The sequence below is a fragment of the Manacus vitellinus genome, unplaced genomic scaffold (assembly GCF_001715985.3).
Source record: "Manacus vitellinus isolate BGI_N305 unplaced genomic scaffold, ASM171598v3 scaffold_4_pilon, whole genome shotgun sequence".
In the NCBI taxonomy this organism is placed as follows: Eukaryota; Metazoa; Chordata; class Aves; order Passeriformes; family Pipridae; genus Manacus; species Manacus vitellinus.
The window spans coordinates 13,376,625-13,399,512 of NW_021940604.1; the positions used below are offsets into that span (position 1 = coordinate 13,376,625).

Genomic DNA, 22,888 nt, shown 5'->3' on the forward strand with positions numbered 1-22,888 from the left:
TAGCATTTTGTTGGAATATATGTATTAAATGTATGCAAAGGCAGTTAAAACAATAAAAAGGGCAGGTAGGGGAAGAGAAAGAGAACTAAATATTAAGACGGTGCAAAACTGTAAAACTCTTCCAGCTCTTTGTAGAAGAAGAACCAGAAAAGCACAGAGGTGGCTAGTGGTGAGCCCAGAGCTCCTTCTTGGTACAGTACAGTCAGCATCCTACTCTAACTTGATTATAATGCATTAAATCAATAGTGCTCGAATAAGTACATAAAATATGCCTTTGAAAAGAATGTAAACAAATCGATCTATTACTCACAGTCTCATTATCCAACACATTTTCAACTCTATAAAAATAGATCCATGCCAGGAAAAATTCATTCTTTCTGTTCTTTCTTTTTTTTTTTTTCTCCCTAGTTCATCATGTTTGAAGCTGACTGCTGATTGCACAGGAGTATAAACACAGTATTGAAAACTTTAGTGGAGTTTTATACAATTTCATAAATAAAAATAATTGCACTATACCTTTCTTAAATACTATCATGTCAGTCATGACACAGTAAGCTAACGAGATAGCTCATTAGCTATCTGTATTTCATGTAGATTATGATTAATTGATTACCACAGAATAGCTGCTGGTAGAGTTTTTTCCTTAATAGTATCTTGAAGAAATCAAACTGACCTGCAAAAGATGCAAATCCAAGGTGTGATACTATTAGTTTCCACCTAATACTGTAGTTTTATGGAATGGATCTATCCCACTCTATCCATCTACATGTTAGGCATGTAGTCTAATCCAACTGTTCAGGCATCGTCTATCAGCACTGGAAAGTGGAGATGCACAGACAGGCTTATACCCACATTTGGAACATCTCCTTCCCTGCCCTCTCTCCAAAGGTGTTTTCCTTCAGTTTTCACTTGGGCGAGATGTACAGTCGTCTGTTCCCGCATTTACTATACAGCTACCAAAGTTGTTGATGGCTGCAGCTAACAGAAATCTCTTCCATGACATCAAGAGACTTCTGAGTTAAGCTCTATAAAACACAAACAGTTCTGTTTCTGGACATGCTTCAGATCTGACTCCTAAGAAATTGGATGACCATCTCATGATTAAGTGTATTTTCTAAATTCAAACTATGTTTATCTCTTATCTCCTATGAAGGTTATGAAACAAGAGTTTACTTCTACATGAGCGTGACACAAAAGATGTGACAACATCCATGGCCATGCAGGCTATACGGCTGCATGAGGTATGGGCACTTTGCTTGCTCTTCCTCAGGCAGCTCAGCAATTTAAGTGTGCCCACAGGACACTTTAAGGGAGCTTATTAAAAAAGGTGGAAAGCAACATTGTACATGGGCAGATAGTGTTGAGACAATGGGGAATGGTTTTAAACTAAAAGGGAGGAGATGTAGATTAGGTGTTAGGAGGACATTCTTTACTCAGAGGGTGGTGAATGAACTGGTTGCCCAGAGAAATGGTGGATGCCCCAATCTCTTGAAGTGTTCAAGGCCAGGATGGATGGGGCTTTAAGCAACTTGGTCTAGTGGAAGGGGGCCCTGCCTATGGCAGGGGGGTTGGAGCTGGATCTTTAAGATCCCTTCCAACCCAAACCATCCTATGATTCTGTGACACATGCACTACCCAGGGTCCACACAGTTTTCACCTGTAGAGCACTTCAGCGACATCCATTTCATGTGTTTTATGTTAGCTTTTAGATAAGATACTGAAATGATCTCTGGAGCACAGTGTGGAGAATATGTCTAAATTCTTGTAGCAGGGTGCCATAACCACTCATGTGAAGAGCCCTCCTCATTTTCTGAACTGACACATGTATTTCTGGGCAACAAAAGATTCCTAAACCCCAGAAAAAAAATAGGATGGGATATTTTCAGCACTTCATACTGCCAGTTAGTAACAGAAAAAGTTTTTTCCAGTGTATTTGCTGATTTACAAAGCTGAAAAGCTTGGTTGATCTTTGCAACTTGAATGTCCTTTCTCATACTATAGGTAGAACACATCAAGTTGTAACACCAAACACTCATGAGATGGGTACAACTCAGAAAAACTTGCATTTAAGACTGCATTATAACTTTCTGAGAGAAAGGTTATTTCTTTAAATACCTGAGATTTTAAAGTATTCTTAAAAACTCTTTCTGTGGAATGATCATGATGTCTTTAGCTAGTAATGTTTGAGAAAGGATTTCCCTCCTTCAAAATAAACCTGAGACCAATCCAAAATTATAAAAATGAAGAAGCAAGAAGAAAAAAAAACCCCAAAATCTCAGTTATACTACTGAAATACTCACTAAAGCATCCTAAAGGCCAGACAAAGCACAGAAAAACGGTTTTACGGAACACTTCCAGCTTTTCAAAAGAACAATCATGAAACACAAACCTTTTCAGAGCAGTATAAATGTAGGATGCCAAATATCATTAAGAGCTTCTCAACAAAACAACAAACAAATCTCAAGTGCTAAAATATCATCTGTTGGGAACACATGCAGAAGAACCACAGAAAGGCTCATTAGCATAACGCAACCAATAAAATTTATGCTGCAATAACTACATTGTTTTTAAATTATTCTATCTTTCACAAATTGCCTAAAACTCATGTAACATTAAATAAGGAATCAATAAATTCCATAGTGGAGTAAGAAAGGCACTGTAACACATTTATACCAACATAAAACATGAGCATAAGACTTTTTGCAGCTCCCTTGTGGCTATATTGTACTTGAATTCTGCTCTAGCTTCATTTATGAGAATACCTTTATAACACACATTCATTATCTTGAGTATTGCATTTTCTAGCACTTATTAATTTATTCATCACAAATTAGCAAGGGAACAATTTCCCACTTTTAAAAGGAGATCAATTAGCAAAAGTAGATAAGAAATTTTTAGCATAGCTTCCATGATGCAATTTTCCTGTAGCCATCTGAAAAAAAGGACACAGTGAGCCCAGAACAAAGCTTTGGCTTGCTGGAAAGGTAATTCTGCATCTGAAGTTTGGTTACTCACTTGTTACTAGAAATGGGTAGGGGACAAGCACAAGGCTGGCAGTCATCCGGAGAGCCTTGGACAATGCCATAAAATCCTGGTGCACATCTCTCACAGTGGTGACCAGCAGTATTGTGCTGACAATTCTGCAGAGGAAGGAGACAGAATGAAAGCTGTATTTGATAATTACAAGAAAGCAGACAAAATTTTGTTCCCAGCCTCAGGGATTCAAACTTACTTCAATACATAATTTGTCTCTTCCTGATATGATTCTCAGTGGGAATGCTTGCTTTAAGCATCTATCAAATGCCTGCTGAGTAATATGTGGGCTTAAAAGAAGAAAGACTAGAGGTCTGCAGCTAGCCAGATGTATCCTACAGAATTTCTTATCCCATTCATCCTTTCTTCATTCCTTTGTTCCAGCCATTGAAGAACGAGAAATAATTAAAATTCAATCTTACTGTATCAGGTCACATGTATTACTGCTTAAAAGTGCAGCATTGTGCTTGTTGTACATCACATGGTACATTGCTTCTTCAGTTTGCAGGTGTATAGTTTTTCTTTTTACACAAATAGTAATTCAGAGGGGAAAAGGCACTGCTTAGTCTGAAATTTAGAAAATCAGAGTGGAAAACTTTAAAAGTTTTCTTTTATAAATCTCCCTGAACCTTGACACTTAAGCTATTTAAAAAAAAACAGATTAAAATATCATCCTCTGTCTTTTTAGACCAGTTATACAACTTATGAATTTTACAATTAACCTGGTGCTTAAGTTCAGAAGCATGATACCTGACAAACTGACGTTTCAGAGTCACACATAGTACTGTGTCCATGACACTGACATACAACACAGGTGCCCAAGGACTGAGCAGATGTCCTTCCCACAGGTGGAGATGGAAGCCTGTAAAATCCTGGAGAGCATGACTGCAATAAAAAAAGATGCAGAAGAAAACAGATCATTACAGAGTGGACTGGGTAGGGGAGCATTGCAAGCTCATCTTTCCAATCACCAGGTTTTACAAGCTGTGAAAAGAACCTGACAGGTTTCCAGCTGTGTTACAAACAATATACAGTACTTTACAGATAACAAGAGCCAACTCTAATTGGACACAGGGCTGAAAAATCCCAGGAGCACTCCACTGGCACCAGGCTTTTACCCTACAGCTTGAGAGATCTTTCATTCAGATGCACAACACCTTTCTGTTCTCACTGTGCACTACCTTCATTTCTTCAGAAAAAGGTTTGTTTTCAAAATAATTTTTTTTGCATGGATTGTGGAGAGTAAGCATGATGATTCTGTTTCCTTCATCCTTGCTAAGTTTTTCAGGTTTGACAAGCTAGTATCTGCCGACAGACTACCTGATGGATAACAAGCAAAAGCCAAATGATAATAAACAAGAATACGGCTGCATTATTTATAGCTATATCATTTAAAGACCATAAAAGTACAGAATTCAAAATGTTAAAGGTTTTCCGTGTCTTGAGACTATCAGCCCCAAACCGAGTTTATCAATCACTCTCTCCTCTACCACAGCTTGGCAATAAAATTCTGAGAACAAAATTACTAGCAAATTACTAGCAAAGCTGACACATGCAAAATCAAACACTTGATCTTTATTTCAGGCTTATTACTCAATTCTGTGAAAGTCGCCATATAGCTCTCAGAAAGCATACAGCTATGGCTGCAAAAAACACAAACAGGAACATTTTGACAGCTGAGACCATTAGGAGTAAGAGCCTACAGAGAAGTCACTTGTCCCGTGTATAAATCCCACCACCTATTGGTGCCAGGAGCCTGTGAAGGCTGTCTGATGAGGTAATTTCCTACTGTTGACCACAATTTCTGCTTTTTGGAGAGAATGGGAATAGTACACTTTTCACACAGTAATAAAATGGATGCAAAATAAAACAAAGGAGAATCTGGAGTAAGTAACTTTTCGTGACAAAAAGCAGGATCCTTCAGAGAAGCACTAGCTGACATGCTAGATTTATTCACACACCACCACTCTGACAGTTTTATAATTATTGCCAAACCCTCCAGGTGCCTAAGTTATGGAAAAAGCATAAACACAATTATTTTCTTTAGAATCACAAAGAAAGAAATCTAACTCACTTCTGCTTTTCCCCTTTTATTTTGACTTAGACTACATTAAGTTCCCTGAAGCATAGAAACAGTCTATCTGCTTTTTCATGGTTTGTGAAGAATTCTAATTTAGATAAATAATCCCAAATGAAAGTAATTCTGTTTCTTACTACAATTTCCAGGGTTTTTTTCTCCCTCTCTATCCCCACAAGAGTCCTTGTCCAAACATGGTACAAAACACACCGTTACAAGTTCTGAGTGACTTTAAAACCAAGGTATAAATATATGGTACATCCTCAAACAAAACTAATATCTGTTTGTTTTTTTATTTCTGATGTCATTAACACTCTTCTCACCTATTTTGATCAAAGCATTTCTCGGATGAAATGAGACACAGACAAAACACAGACTACATTTTTAATTACTAGTTTGGAAGTTTTTCAGAAGTAGCCATAAGGAAAACTCTTACCACTGTTTTTTCAGCATACAAACAGATTAAAGAAAAAAAATAGGGGAGGGGAGATATAAATGTCACTTCTAATAAAAAATGCTATGCACATAGTCTTCAAAATGCAATTATACAGATAGAGCATATACCCTGTTAGCATTTGCTTAAAAAATGCCAGGGTATCAGATGCTTTTTTTTCCTTCTAAAATGAAATAAACCTTCACAGAACACACCATAACCTTCACTGAGCACACTAAAAATAAACTAAGTTATGAGCATGTGAAGATCACACAATTAAGCATGAAGTATGAAGGTTGCAATTGAGACATTTATTGCAGCCCCTGGTGGGTGTGAATTAAAATAAAGTTCTAATTACATTATCATATATTTTTCTTCAAAAATTCAATTTGCTACAGTAATTAAAAAAAAATCTGTAGTTATAAATATTGGAGCCAATTAATTTCTCATGCATTTATACAAATTCAGGTGTATGCTCTTATCGAAACAGTGTGTAAAGAAAAATACTTCACTTGTTTCCTTCCACACATTTCCTATGAACTCACAGTTTTGTTGACTCTTGCTGCATAACACAATTGTGTATAATGTCTGAAGGGAGCAGAGTTCTTACAGATAACAAGGCATCATTCCCTTGATTTATTTACTTCAATTTTTCTCCCACTGCTAGTTTGGGGGAACCTTTAAAAGATCCCCATTTAGTCAGGGTGTCCGAGGCATTTGCAGAATACTTGAGGTGTTGCTCCTGCTACCTCTACCTAGCAATTGCAACCAATACATTTGGAATTGCTAGAGCTGCTTAAAAATGAAAACATGGTGTTTTGCACACAGAAAGACTGGAAGTCTCATCCTCCAGAGACAGACAGTCAAAAATATTAACTTCTATTCTGCAGCCAATGCAGAACATCTTAAACACTTTCTCTGGTATCTATCATAAAATACATTTTGCAAAAATGTAAGTTAGCTGATTTTCCATAAAACTTGGATACTTTTGAAATATGTTGTCATCCGCATGAAAATATTTACATTAGTAAAAAAAAAAATATGGTGCATGTATAAGGCACACCGAGCTCACTGAGTTGAACAGCATTTTCTCCGAGCATTCAGTGAGTTAGAAATTTACTACTGCAATGGTATTATACCCTTATCTGTTCAAAAAGGCTTGATCTGTCAGCCTTGATCTGCCAGTCACACAATTCAGCCTCAGAGATGCTGTCCTACTAAAACTCACTTTCCTTTATACTATTTGAGTCATCACCATGGTTTCAGTAGCATATTTGCCTACAGCAAAAAAAAAAAAAGTGCCTAAATTCCTTGTGAGAGAAATACCTGAGAGAGTAAGTAAGTAAGTCAGTTGAGAGAGTTGTTGCCAGTTAAATGAATTCACACTCTAATTACTTTTCACATGTTACCAATGAATGGACCAGCCAAGGTACAAAGACTTTTACTGGGAGTTAGGTTAGTACTGTACCTCACAAGACAAACCAGAATAACCCAATGGGCAGTCACATTTCTCTATCAGGTAAGCCTGAGGAGTCATCCCAGACACAGTGCCACCTTCAGCAACTTCCAGTGTGATCTCAGAAATCCTGAAAAAGAGGAGTAAATATCTCTAATGAGATTAGTCAAGCACTAACTCAAACACAGTTAGTCCATAGCTAGCATGGGAGAAAACAGTCTTATTTGGCTGTTTGTAGGATTCTTGATCTACAGGAGACAACACTGGTTTTTGCATCTGGTCTCAATTTTCATTTTTAGGCAATAGTATAACTAACTAGCTCTCCAGTTTGATTCTATTGCTTTTTTTAAATCTCTTTTCAGGCAAACTACTAACAAAAGTTCATATCTGATTCTTCATTTGGAGGGACTCATTAAGAAACTGAAGTTACATACTAAATGCAGTTCCAATTCATGACTCTCAGGGGTACGGCAATAAAATTGTTCACTAAATGAGCTTGTAATGAGGCAACTATTTAAAAAAAATAAAATAAAATCTATCCTCAGCAGCTAAAGCAACCTAACAAGCTGTAAAACAGACTTCAAAGATATTGGACATTTGCCTTTTTAGCAGGAATTTTAAGATCTGTAGCCAGATATCCTTTTTTTTTCTTTAGGATTATTTAGACCTATAAAAAACAATTCAAAGCAAACACAAAATCCTACTACAGAAACATCTTCTAGTATCAGAAAGGGATATTTTTTAACTTTCTAAGCATTTGTTTGATTGTATAAATAATAATATCGTCGCCTCCCAACCACTCTTTGTCTTTCCAGTATGAATGCTGTCCTGAAAAATAGGACATCACAGACAAAGGTAACTAATATAACATCTAATGAAATACACTTAATCCTAATGCACCCCAATGCTGTACTTTCAGCTTACTTCTTTATTTTGGGGGGTTGTTAGCTTGTTTAAATGAATGCTATGATCTGGAACACCCATTGCCTCTGAGAAATGAAAAGGGCAGAACAGTGTAAATTTTAAAGCTTCAAATATAATGCCAATATAAGATAAAATGTCAAAGATCATCTGACTAACTAGCTGAATAAATGTCAATAATGCAGCTAGAGTCTATTCATTAAGTGTCTGAGCACAGGGCTAATGGAGAGGAGCTCACAGAACTGCTCATCTCCTTCTTATGCTTACAGTCTGTTCATCTACTCCCAAATCTTGATTACTGAGTGACTCAGTGACAGTCTTCTGCTCATTGGCATATAGGCAGCAATGTCAGGATGAATATAGGAAAAGCAAATGCCCACTACTGAACTAGATGAGAGTTTTGTGATTGAGCTTACATGACTAGACCCATACTTCTTGATACCTTGTGTCAAAATAAAAATCCCAAATCAATCTAGTATCTGTGTTCTCTTGTTATTACCTAAAGAAAGGGGTTCAGTGGAGCAGGGAAACTGAACAAAAAAAAAAACCCCAAGAAAACAAAGCCAGGTCAAAACAGAAGACTGAAAATAAAGAGGGTAAAACCATTCAGATCTGATATGTCGATGTAAGCTTACATTGAAATCTCTGTACATTTAATGGGGGGGAAAAATGAAATCTGCTCCCCCATCAAGGCTGAGGCAAGGTTGAGAAACTACTGTCAAAAAGCTGTATTTACATAACAATACATTCTAGGACCAGAAACCTACCTGTCGTTTGTGTGAAAATGTTACTTAAGGAAGGTCTGACTTGGCTGATTTTTGGAAACTGTCTGTGTATTAGGCAGCAGTCAAACAACTGTTATCTGACCACTGTCAGAAATATTGAAATAATTCCCAGTCAAATTGAAAGCATACTTCCAATACAAATGAATTTATTATCACAGCCCAGCTGCAACCCAAAATCTAATAAAAGCAATGTTTCCATTTAGAGTGGTGAATGTGAAAATGAGGGCAACAAAATGAACAATACTGGAGAAAAATGTTTGGGTTTGGATTCTGAGCAGAAACCTCTAAATCACTACCAATGCTGCAGCTTTGAAGTTGTAACATTACCATTGCTGCTAAACTCTATAGCTAATACAGTGCTAACACTAGAACTAAGCTATTTTTATGTTTCCTGTTGCTGCTGCTACTTTGACTTCTTATTTTAAAATGTTTTTCCTGGTATTTTTCACTTACCTGCAGTTTTTAAACTTTCCAATTGAAATAAAAGCACTATTAAAAACCTAAAAAAAATATAAAACCACTTCATATATACATTTTCGTCCTCCCATCCACAGTTCCTTTTGCTTTATACTTTCCTACTATGCAGTCAGGTAGAAAGAGAAGCTTTACTAGTTTACTACAAGTTTCCTTATTGGGAAAGCACAACACACTCTATTTAAACAAACGTTATAAGTCACTTAATTCAAACATATATTTAAATTTGAGCATAAATATTGTCCTTTAGAGGGTCTCAGCTTATTTTTAATAAAAGCCTTCAATCGTTACGCAAGGTAATATTCCTCTAACCTTTAAAAACATTCTGGGGGATTTATTTTTAGTCTTTTCTAAAACTTTCACTGAAATCATTCAAACTACTAACTTGAAAAAAATAATAATGTGTTCCTGCTATATTCTACTTAAAGTCTCAGATGCCATGTGGTAAATGCTTTGTAACTAGGCCATAAAAATCTATTGTAACATAACCGCCTTCAAGATCAAATACGGTATTATATGCAAAGTTATGCCTTCAGAAGGAGAGTTACCAGAAAGACCAGATGAACTCTTTGCTAAGTCCTGCTGTCATAAAATGTCACATTCTTAAGTGTCATGCTATAAAAATATATTCTAGTTCTTTAACTGACACTTTGCAAACCTGCCCTGAAACTGAAAAGTCTTCCTCTGTTCTGATATATGCCTCCTTACTCTGTAGTCCTGATTACAATTCAGGTCTAATTCAGTCACAATAGTCACACATATCCCAGAACAAACCCAGGAGCTTTGCTTTCATAAATTTCCTTGATGCTCGAGCTGAGATAGTATTCAATTTTTGTTTCCACAGCTGAACTAGGATATGTACAGCGTAAAGGTAAGGGAAGGGAGAGACATAAAACATGAATATACTTCTCAAATTTTCAAGTTGCAGTGGAGTTACCTTCATAACTCTTTTCATGGGAACCCCCCCTGTGCTTGTAATACAATATCCTACATGGACTGTGCCAAAAATAAATGAAACCAATGTAAAATATTTATGGCATGTGTTAATATTTAGCATCTAGTCAGCACAAGCTGCATGAATACTTTTCAGTAAAATATATACTTTAAATAGAGATAATAGCAGAAACAACAACCACCACGTTTTCTGTCACAAGATACTGCAAAGTTGTATGTGTATCTTCCCCTACTATTCACCCTTAAACTCCAAAGGCAAGGCTCTTACAGACATATTTGTAATCTAAAAATCTGGAACTAATTTTAGTCTATTGCTTTTATGACAGAATCATAAAAAGGACCTCTGGAGACTTTTGGAGTTTATCTCTGATCATTCCCATGTCTTTGCTAATAAATTTTGCTTGCAAAGGATATTGTGAATTCATTATTAAAACCTTTTTGCAATAGTCTATATAATCTGTTCTACAACGTCTTTACCCTGACGAGTTTTTCTTTCATGTCTAATGTGAATCTTTTCTGCTGAAGTTTAAGTTCATTTTCGTTTTTGACTTCCCCACCATGGCAACAAAGAATACGTTCTTCTCTTTCTCTCTGTGACATTTTAAGCATCTTAAGGCAATTTCTAGTTTCTAAACATATCTGGTTCTTTACATCTTTTCTCACAGGTCATGTTTTTTACCCTGTGATGATGTTCACTGATATCCTGTGAAGACTTTAATAACTTTTTTCTTGAATTCCATTAACCGGAACTTGATGCTTAGGCTTTATTAGTGTTGGGGGAAGTAAAAGAGGTTGTTTTTTTTTTTTCATTTTGCAGGCCATATTTGTTTATGCATGGAGATAGAGTATTAGGATTTTTTAACAAAAACATCGTTACTGAATCACGTTCACCTGGTGATCTGTTGTAAACAGCAGACTCCTCTTCAAAGAATAGGCAACTAAGCAGCTGTTCCTTGTTTGTTCAATTGACTGCTACTTTCAGTGTAAAATCTTATAGCTGACCTTTAGATTGCAGCAGATTTTTTACTGCTCCAGACATCTTGATGTCTGATGTCCACTCCAAATATATTTTTATTTCCTCATATAAATAACTAACAGACTGAATAGAAGATGTTGAGTATATTTGACCCAAACATATTCTATTTCCCACTCGCAGGAGAAAAATCCTTTGTATACTAACACTTTTATTTAATTACAGCATCATATATTCATAAAATAGACATTTATTCAAAAAATATCCTGAATTTGTTTCAGAATGTGTGTGCTACATGTGTTTTCTGCTGTAGGAACCTGAAAATAGAGATTTCATTTGCCTATTGTGATTTAAATTTTCTGTTGAATTAAACTTCCTTCTCCTGTGTCTTCTGCTATGCTGAACACTAACTCCTTCTGTTCCTTCTTCTCAGCAATGGCTTATAGCTGATGTTATGAATACAAATTCTGTTGGGAATAGCTGGGAGGTCTACAAGGTTATCTGTGACTACTGCACTATTTCAGACCACTGCATGAAATAGTTACCTGCTCTGCCTCATGATATTGCCATGAGTCGCCTTAATAAGAATGTAATGAACATCATACAACACATTCATGAAGTCTTCCCGGGATACAGCTCTACTTGGTCTTGAGTCATCTCCATAAGGCTTCCAGGTAAAATCTGTCTGAGACATTGTCCTGTTGATACCTGAGTCATCATGATAATATTCCCAGGGCACAGTATTTCTGACTCTTTGGTCATCACCATAATATTCCCATTCATGCTGAAAGACAGAAATGCAAAACCAGGTTATTAACAGTATTCAAAAGAACAGGGTGCTTCAGCTTTGGAGTAAAAAAAGCAGATGGAAATGTGATTTACCTCTGTCATCTCTATCTCATGCCTTGTTAGCTGCCCAATCAGAGGGGCAGCCATGTGCCGGACAATAATTCTTGTATGAGTAGGAGGCCCACCTCTTATGATGACTTGTGGATAGTAAGTAGTAAAACCTGTCTCTTCTCGTGCTTCAAAGTAGATGGCATATTTCAGTTTCCCTCCATAAGCAGTCAGCTAAGAATGCATAAAAAGAAATCTTAATTTTCAGTTATACAGAAATAAATTCTTGGGAAGGAGCTAGATGCACCCATTTGCAGCCTGATGAATGCATACATGGTAAAAAATAGCAATACATACTTGTGGAGATATCTGGGAAAAAGGGCTGTGTTCAAAAACACTCAACAATTTGTTATTGTACTACACTAAAAACAATATGTTATCTATTTCTTTACATGTGCTTTGGTGTTCCCCAAAATTTGTGTTTAAGGAAAGAAATGTCTAAACCTTCCCAAGCCAAACCAAGAAACACAAAAAGTGCAAAATAAATCATCACAGAGGTGCATAACAATATCCAAAAGGAGGGTTATTTCAATCATTTTCTCCTATGTAACTTAAAAAGGTCAGACATTTTTGGTTTAAAATTGAGATAAACAAAAAATTGCAAGAGAAGTATATTCAATTTTATGCAGCTTATTTTTTCAAATAACATTTTTATGAGAAAATCTATCCTGTGGAAAAATATTACATATTAATATCCGTAAATATCTATGTTAAATATTGTTCATGGTACTTTATGAATTTCCATGATAACCGAGCAAATAATTTTTAATAATGGAATAGCATTTATTTTCTTTTGAAGTACCTTTCACTGTGTGATGACATGCTCATTGGAAGGGAAAAAAGGCACTGTAAAATAGAAATATAAGACTAAAAAAAAGAAATTGATGTCAGTATTCTGTGGAATTTTAGGTTTACCTTTTGTCCCTCAAACTGCTCTGGAAGTCTCCAGTAAACAGGTTCTGACTGAAGATCCTGCATCGCCTGTTCTATATTTGCTACTATTTCAGGAGGCTGGAATGCAATCCCTGAAAGAGTGCTGCGCTGGAGTTTTTCATCCACCAGTGGCAGAATCATTTGCTCTGGCTTCAATGTCACCTATGCATAATCAAAAAAATTGAGAAGAAAATTAACTCTATTTTCCTGCATGAATTGTTAGTCTTTAAATTCTACTTCTTTAAAAAATTATTTCTAGGTAATTTCATTTCACATCATGAGCAATTTGTCACAAAGCAGTCTTGCTACTCCTTCAGGTGTAAACAGTGCTAATAATGACTTTCCTCTTGAGCCTTTTGCACCTTGTCCTCATGTTAACAAAAAATGTAGTAGCACTCATTAAAATAGTTCAAGCAACAAGTGATTCCATGAATTTTATCAGACTGATTTTCAAAGTCCTGTTTCAGTCTCCGGCCTCTTCTGTTCAGACTGTGAGAACCTACCTTACAAAGAAGCATAGTTCTCACCACCACTCATCATACATCACTGGGGCTGTGGAACACAGTGCCTGATCCCTTGACAGTTCTATGCAATATTCAAGGCTAAACATTTTCCAGGCAATATGCAAAGAGTGAGGGCTCAATCAGGGTTTCTGTAACTCTAAATTCAGATTTAATGAAAAATACAAGGATGCCACTTAGATGTTTATAATTATCTTAGACTTGTTGACAGAGTCTCAATAGCATTTTTTTGAAATCATTATTCTGATCAAAAACTGTAATAAGAGTCTTAGTAATTCTGCGCCAATGGAATTATCACAGGGAGTGTGTGAACTGATGCAAAAGGCTGGTGTCAAAATTGCTTCTCCCAAAGATTGAGGTAAACAAAGAAAACAAACGCAGAGTCATATCTCTAACAGTCATCCCATCAACAAGCTGGTCATGAGATAGGAGCCAGGCAATGAGGAATCAGCTAAATCCTGTACTGTACTTCCAGTATCCTGGTATTTCTATTTACTGCAGCATCTATGGACTGATCAGACATGGAAGCATTCCTAACATTGCTAGCCTTAAGTGAGATTTACTGAGCTCCTAGAATAACTGTATTTTACTGTTTAATACTTTAGACATCAAGAAAGGGGTCAACACATTTGAATTTCAGATTAGCCATGCCTTATTGTCATATAAGAGAGGATTTGCTTGTTTAAAACAATTGTAATGCTATTTGAAGCACCTGAAAGTATCTGAAATAGCCACTATCAGTTGGCAGAACACAGAACACCAAAAACTAGATGACATATAATCATACTTTCCTTTAGATATGAGCAGAAATATGAAAGGAAGTTAATCAAGAGAAACAAAATAATCGGGAGGTTTAAACTGTTTATGGTTTGTGCTCCCACAAAGGTCAAAGCACAATTATCCAGAATTGCTGCTGTCATGGAACTTGATTAAATTTTATAACTTGCCAGTCCTCTACAGCCTTCCATCTCCAGTCTGGCAGAGTATGAGGGGCAAAACAGAAACAATGAGAACTGGATCAGATCATAATAAATCACTTCATCCACTGGGAAGGCAAAGAGGTGCTACTGGATTGAACAATGAAGGGGAGAATAAGTTGTATTCATATTACATTAAGCAAGAAACATTATCTAGATTTCAGCCTAAAGTTTCCTTATCCAACTGATGCTTGTACTTGACAAGTCTGAGGCTTTGGTTGATTTGCATTTGGCAGACATTCCTTCTATGGCCAACATGCTTTCGAGCAGAGATATGGCTGACCATACATGGGGACAGAACTAATCTTTTTCCATTAGAAATCATTCCTCCAGAATGTAACTGAGGAGCTGGCACAGCAGTGACAAGACAGCAGCAGTCTCAACGTGTGTTTTGTGCTTGTTGTACAGATAAATGGAGACATCCAGTCTGCCTTATTTGTCAGTGCCACATAGGCCTCAAGGCCCTCTTCCACAAACAAGTGGAGAGCTCTTTGTTTGCTTTGATTCCATTCTTGAATTTAAATGCAGCTTCAATAAGCTTTTTTTTTAAAATTAAAAAAAAAAACCAAAAAAACCAAAAAGAAAAAACCCAACAAAACAAACCCCAACAACATTTAAACAGCAAAACCAACAATGAAAATAAACAGATTAATTGAACTATTGGAAATTTATGCTGGACAACAAGCATATGTGACCCTTGACTACACCTGGGTAAACTGTGTATCATGTACCAGGGATTATGTTGCAATGCATTGTACTGCATAATTTCACCAGCGACTAGCTTGCCCTTTCTTGGGGCTTAATAGCTTCACTTTGGCTTGACATCAGCTATCCTATCACTCATTTTATTATCTACTTATTTACTTTTAATGTCTTAACCCTGATTGTCTAATGGAACATACTGCTCTCACCACTTCTCAAAGCATAAAGAGGAAAATGATTGCTTAAATGTTTGGCCATTTTCTAGCTACCTCTCAGTGCCTGACTAAAAGATGCCAGCAGGAAACAACATTATCGCATTACATGGCTCAGCAGTTCCCTACTCACCCACATACGGATCAGCCCCCTTGCTTCACTGCACCGTGTAGTCAGGCCAAAGCAATAGCAACTGCTGCAGCCAAGTGGGTTTCTGGCAGAGAGACCAAATGTACCAGACTTGCACCTGTCACAGTGGATACCTTCCACATTAACCTGGAAGAGAGAGAATGTTTAAAAAAGGGGGAAAAAAAGGAGGAAAAAAAGCAGCAAATTTTATTTTAAGGTAGCAACAGAAAAAGAAAATCAGGCAGTGATGACAATAACAGGGCGCAGAAGGAAATAATAATAAGGGTTAGGAAATATTCAAGGAACTTTCCAGTTTCTTATCATGTGTGTATGTAAACATATGTAATTACTGTAACTAAGGCATTTGCATTTGTGTCCACTGAGTAGCTCTGAGCAATGGATGCTGGCTTCGCACTGACATTTGTAACCACAGAAAAATTAAATGGCACTTTGGACATGACATACTCAATAACTGATAGATAAGATAAGAAAAATAAGTTGTTCTGAAATTGCCTGTGTTAATCAAGCCTTCTTAATAGGAATTACCATTGACATGTTCAGATATTTAAGGTACAGCACTAAATGTTCTCGCTGAGAAATGTATTTTAATGGAAATTCTGTAGAGAAAAGCTTTCCCCTCTTCATGATTGTTTTCCACATCATTGAACAGTATTAACAAGGCTGAAATGTTTCACTGTTGTAATGTCAATGCTTTCATTTTCATTTTTCAATTAGTCCAAATAAAAAGTTATTCTAGATAGGGGAGATAAGCAATAATTTATGCAGAGCCTTTTAAAACCATTTTCATACCAAGACCGAGGTATTTAAAAAGAAAAAAAAAATCACCAATATGAAAGTACTGGTTGGTTTTTCCCCCACACACACCTTTTTTTTTTTCTCTTGAGAGTAATGTGAAGAAGACAATCTAAAAAACAAATTAAATTTTCCAAAGCTTATACAGGAAACCAACATTATCCCTCAGGATTTACCATTTTTAACCTTCATTTCCACATGTAACTCTATCAACAAATGTGCCTACACTGTATTTAGCTTAAATTTTGCTGCTTTTTATCAGGGCTGACAATGAGGCTCCTGAGCCTTTGAAAGCTCATTTGTGCAGCCGTAACAGCATATTAAAATGGGAATGATTACCATTTTCTAAAAGTCTAGTTTCTTCAATATATCACTCTTTCAAAAAAGTTATACAAAATGTTAACCAATGCTAGATTTAAATTTAACCTTAGACATAAACTCCGAGGAAAAAACACTGACTTCATTCAGTATTATTTGTCCATTTTCTGTCATAAAAGGTGATTTTTACTTGCTTTGAATTTTGTTTCATGTCAATTTCAGTTCCTTATCATTAATCATCAGCTAAATATATACTGTTCATTTACACTCACAGAAACATAGAAGCAACTATATTAGCCTTAAAAGAATCAACAAAGAAACACTTCAATTTAAAAATACCATCAACCTCCCTTCTTTCTACTTGGTGCTTACAGGAGCTACAAGAGAGATGATGAACCAGAGAAGTTGTGGAGTCTCCTCTGGAGATATTCAAAAGTCATCTGGACACAATCCTGAGTAACACGCTCTAGCAGAACCTACTTGAGCAGGGAGGTTGGACTAGATGACCTTCACTGGTCCCTTCCAATCTGACACATTTTGTGATTCTGTGACATACTGGACCTAATCCAGATAAGGGGGACCAAGATGGTTAGAGGGGCTGGAGCTTATCATGTATCCTGAGAGGCTGAAAGAATTGAGATACTTCAATTTCTCCATTTCAGAGGCTGACACAGGGCAAATAGCACTGAGTTTTACTAAGACAGTCCATGTGATCAAATCGCTTCAATTTTTTTATGGTCTCACCATCAAATGAATCAGTATTTGTGAAATAGAACACAATAGATATCTTCTGTTCAAATATACCAGAAAAATGGGAGGGTAGTCAAGCAGTTTGCAGAGAGGTTGTGAAAACCCTCTCCATCCTTGGAATTACTGCCTCAGCAACATCTTTCAAAACAGGCACTGGACCAGGTGAACTCAATAGGTGACTTCCAACTTATTTTGTTCTACAGTTCTTCCACTGAGTCTTTAAACTCAGAATTAAGTGACTGGTGCCCATTTAACAAAACGATTACCTGGCAATTCAACAATCTAAATTAATTCTTCCATTTTACTAGTTCTTTGTGTCAATACAGACTTAAAGAAGGAAAATGAATCAAAGTCACAGAAGGAATCTCTAGAGGTCACTTTCAAAAGCCTCCTCCTTGAAGTGAGACTATCACCAATATTGGATCAGGTTACCCACACCTCTTTCTAGTCAGGTCTTGAAAATCTCCAAGAATGGGTATTTCACAATGTTTCTGGACAATCTCTTCCGATGCTGCATAACCCTGATTTGTTTTTCTAATGTCCAACTCAAAATTCCCAAGCTGCCATTTGCAGCTGCCATCCCTTGTTACATCTTTTGTCACCATAAAAAAAGGACTTGACTCCGTCAGCTACTCTTTGAAGTGGCTATAGGCTGCAATTGCATTTCCTCTTATTAGCCTCTTTTTTCAGGCTAAGAGAGTCCAGCTCTCAGTAGATCCTCACAGATCATCTACTGTAAGACTCTTTATAGCCCTTCTCTGGATCCTCTCCAATTTTTCAACAATACTTTTGAATCAGGTCCTAAAACTGGACACCATTTCCAAGTGCAGTCTTACCAACACTGAGTAAAGAGTAGAGCATGGAGTAGATGAAGACTTTCCTCTGCTGGTCATGCTCTTTGTGATACTGTACCTTGCAGCTGCATTGTCCGGTATGCTCAACGCGTCCAGCTCCGTAGGCAGGACTTACAAGGAGAGTATAGGGCTGGTTAATATTGTGCTTTTCAGCAGAATTACCACTCAGGCTTTTTCCTCCAATTCATGATCTTTCCATTTTCCCAGTCATCAAGCTTTTCAAGTATCCTCTAGACTACAATTCTACTGTTCAGCATGTCAACCTTCTACCTCTTTCAAATCAGCAATATTCTCAAATGTGCTAATCATGAATTCTGTCATCTGTGGTGCTGATGAAAGTATTGTTTCGGGGATACTCTGCTTGCTGGCTACCAACTGCATGTCAAACCATCGATTATTGCCCTTTAAGCCATCAATCCAGTCAATTTTCAAACCACCTAAGTGTGCTGTTCTTCCAAGAACAATTCCAAATAAGAATGCTGTGGATGGTGATGCCAAAAGTCTTTGCGTTAGTGATCCTGAACTAGATGCAGTCTACTCAGAAGGGGTACTACTGTAATGAATTCTACTAATGAAATTATAAATATTTACTCCCTCTAAGACAATGTTCTTTGAACTAGCACTGTGGCATACTGTAATTGCTTTTATTTTGCCCAATATCTGAAAAAGAATTGTATTATGGGGATAAACTGGCAGCAGAAAGAAAGAACAGAAAGAAATTCAAACTAAGAAAAAAGCTCAAGAGGATGCTATCCTGGCAAGCGTCTGTATGTGAAAAAGCAACTGACAAGCACTTAAGTCTTTCCTTGTGTTGGGCTCCTCCCACAGCAGTTAGCAAATGCACTATGAAAACCAAGGAGATTTGTCTGCATGTGTAGCTGGAACAAGTAAGTACAAAGGTTAATAAATTTTGGAATACACTTCTCAGCAGCTATAAAATCAGTTTACAACCTTCATTGCCTTACTTTGCAGCTGCATTGGCCAGTATGATCAATGCATGAGCACTTCCCCTCTGCATCACAGCTCTGTGGATCAGTCCCAGCTGGAAAGCACTGACAAGCAACGCAATGTGGATAATTCCAGTAGCCCAACCTGCACTCAGTGCATTTATCCCCAGAGAATTCAGGGCGGCAGAAGCAACAGCCTGTATTTAAGTCACACTGAGAACTTAGAGCTCCAACAAGGCTGCAGTCACAGGGCTAAAAAAGAGAGAAACAAGGAGACAATTGTAATTGTGCTCTGAAAAAAAACCCACCAAAACAAAACAAAACAAAACAAAACAAACCCCCAAACCAATCAAAACCAAAACCCAACCAAAGAGTAATTCATCTCTTTCAAGTATCTGAAAATAAAGTACAGCAATGAATTACCACTGTCTAAAAGTAACATATCTAAATTATACGGATAGTAGTTTATTTTTACTCAACAAGGGTCAAGCATATACACTAAATACATTTACAGTACCGGTGGGTTTTTTCCACCAGGTTTTTTTCAACATATATGACTTATCACTGATAAGTTAGGCAGTGAAAACAAATAAATCTTAAAGTGTCAAGGACATTAGGATACTTCGGGGACAAAATTAACTTGCAAACTACAAACACTCCCTAAAAAGTATTTTGTATGTAAATCGTTTGCAGGCATGTTCAGACCACTTTCCTAAAACTGGAATTGCTCAGGGGCAATTGGTTTAGTAGTTCCAGAGAAATCGAGTTCAGTATTTATTAGTCATCCATCAGACAGGTGTCTTTGTACAAAAAAGTCTCCTAGATGACAGCAGTTTACACAGTAAGGGCTAGAGATTTAGTCATGCAGTATACCGGGAAGTAAACTTGCTCAGAGAATGAGACTTGCGCAGGCAGGTAAAGATAGAAATAGATGATTTGCCAGGGGGTCTAGATATTGAATAGAGAATTAAGTAGCAGGAAAAACTGCAGACTTCCAAGGAACAGAAGAATCCCTCAGTGCTATTACTGTGACTGCACTGCAAAGTTAGCACAGGACATTGGCTGCAATCCCTGGCGTGACCAGAATCTCATATGGAGGAGTTCAGCTTACAGAAGCAAACTCTGTGGCAGTAGTACAGGTTACCACAGTAACTGACATGGATAGACTTGCTAAAATTACAGAAACAAAGCCGAAAAAGAGAAGGAGAAAAGGTGGATTCAGTTTCTAAGTAAAATTGTTTATTACATGACTACTTAGAGCACTTTTCTTCAGATCTGAAAAGACCATATATAAAGAAGGTTAATATTTACAAGAAACATTCAAATGCAATCTTTAATGAATGCCAGAGGAACTATTTAACCACTGGTTAAATGCTAGGCTGCTAGACTACTACCTAACCTAACAAATAAAAGCTTCTGACAGAAAGACCTTTATACTACAAGATATATGTGAACATATATGTGATATATTTGCTTAGAAAGCAAATTCTTCGCCATACTCTGAAATAGCTTGGTGTGCAATATCAAAACCTAAATTACCATAAGATGCTATGTTTGTTTTTGCAGTTGTACGTAATTCTCTCTATTCCTGAGTTAAAAGAGCCCTGGAAAACTTCTATGAAAATTGCAAGTAGGAGGTTCACATCTTACTTTGCAGAAATTAGCTGCAACATACTGAAAGAGATGTGGGCTGATAGATCATTATTAATTTAGATGGTGCCATGGAACTGTCATACTAATCTGCTCACATAAAAGACAATCAGAGAATATATTCCAGAGCTCAAACAGAGGTCTTCAACCTCATTAGGCTGGTTTCAGAAGCCAAGAGTCTGTATCACAGCAGCACAGCAGAGGTTTCACAAGAGGAGTTTTTCGTACATACAAAAAGGAAATCATTCTCGACAACTGCTTTGCAGCCTGAGCTACATGACAAACAGCCTTTCAAGAAAAAGCATTAATGGTGTATGACTATGTTCAGACCAGATATAATTTTGTGGATGAATTGTAGCAGTACTATAAATCCCTCACCATCAATTAGCACAGAAGAGAGGAGAAGGCATTTGAACTTTGCATGATGTCTACTGTCACCAATTTTCAACCTTAGCCAAATACTCCTCTCCTCAACTCGAGGGCATTAACAACAGCGTTGGTGGCCTCCTTGATGTTCTATCATTGTTTTCCTGTTTCTTCTCCTTTCTCTTCAGATTTTTTTTAACTCTGTGTCAAATATTGTGATAAAAGGGTTTAAAGGCTAATGAAAAGGTTTATTACCCCTTTCAGAACAGAGGAAGAAAGCGCTATTTACAACTAAGGTTGATGTTTCTTTTCTTCTCTCCTTGATGTCTTTTATGCACTAATGGAAGTCCTTTTCAAGCAAACTTTGATTACAAATTCCCACTGGTATCACCATTAAGACTAAAGTAAATTTGTTCCACAAAAGCACTGTCAATTACCTGTAAATATACATCTATATACATTGTTCAATACTGTGGTAATCTCCTCAATCACTTTAAACACACCTATACTAAAATAAAACCAGTTTCAAGTAGGATACTGACTCAGTGTGACTGCAGAATCAACAGGATTTTTGTCTTACAGGCTGTATACCTGAGACAAAGGATCTGTAGTGGTCAGTAAAAGATCACCAACATTTACATCACAGTGACACCAAAACTTGCAATGCAGAGGCAAAACATGATTTACAAACCAAGAATTGTGTTTCAGCTATAAATTACTGTGAGAAAAGTAATGCACACAGAGAAAATAGAAATCCACTCACCTTGCAGCCACTGATAATGTTGTGGCCCCAGTAATTTGGTGCACATTTGTCACACATTTCTCCAACAGTATTGGGAGGGCAGATACAGCGGCCACTGATGGGATCGCAGTTATTACCAAAACGTGAACACTCACAGGCTTCATGGAAGATGGAAAAAAAATAAAGCAGAGGAAAAATTAGCCCTTTATGTGACATCTGGAGAGCAGATGCTAACTGTATAGTGAACTCTCAGTTATCTGTGGACACAGTGGGGTAGGAAAGGTAGGGTAAACCCAGACAAACCAAAACCAGTAGCAATGGAACACAGTTGAGGTTGAAGTAACTGCAATGAGAACAGAATGGGAAAAATAAAGGCACTAACTGCTGAAGTGCAGAGACTTCTGAGATTGTGCATTCTTGTGACTTAGCTGCAGGAGTGCTGCTGTACAACTTCTGAACCCACGCTGTCTCCTGCAAGAAGCCACCTGAGCCATCTATGCAGGAACTGCAGTGTGTTTAACATCTTACACCAATCTGAGCCAACCTCCTGAAATTTCTGCTGCTCTAAAGAGACTTCTTTTAAAGGACAAAAGAGGTGTTTCAGTTTCTTTTTCCATTTCTATTCTTTCTCAGATTGCATGTTCTCTGCCTTGGGAGGATATCAACCAGTTGATGTCTCCTCTCCATGGGAAACTGGGATTCTTCACAGACTACAGTAAAGTAAAAATACTTTGGGTTTGAAAGTGGTTCCAGAAGCGGTCGTTGCTCTTAAATGATTATTAAGTAAACAGCTCACTGGTGGAAAATACAAATTCAAGGTATGTAAGTGATAAGTAGTTATGGGGCACAGATACCTCAGTGATTGAAGAAGCAGAACTGGTGTATGGTTATTTTCATACCCATCATCCACATTACCCCTGAGGCCAGAGAAAAAGCATCATAAGCAAACTATGACACTCTGAGCCATAAT

The 22,888-nt window shown here is 37.0% G+C and overlaps 1 protein-coding gene across 1 annotated transcript in view; it reads right to left on the reverse strand.

Annotated features, from left to right (window-relative positions):
- Positions 1-22,888, reverse strand: part of LAMA2 (laminin subunit alpha 2) — a 273,953-nt gene that overhangs the window by 98,456 nt on the left and 152,609 nt on the right. Inside the window, exons 21-29 of the mRNA XM_018078006.2 lie at positions 21,940-22,076; positions 19,179-19,412; positions 15,482-15,625; positions 12,919-13,098; positions 11,989-12,177; positions 11,652-11,890; positions 7,012-7,129; positions 3,784-3,918; positions 3,016-3,140 (exon numbers count right to left, since the gene is read on the reverse strand). Of these exons, the coding sequence (XP_017933495.1) occupies positions 3,016-3,140; positions 3,784-3,918; positions 7,012-7,129; positions 11,652-11,890; positions 11,989-12,177; positions 12,919-13,098; positions 15,482-15,625; positions 19,179-19,412; positions 21,940-22,076 (1,501 nt within the window). The remainder of the gene's footprint in view (positions 1-3,015; positions 3,141-3,783; positions 3,919-7,011; positions 7,130-11,651; positions 11,891-11,988; positions 12,178-12,918; positions 13,099-15,481; positions 15,626-19,178; positions 19,413-21,939; positions 22,077-22,888) is intronic.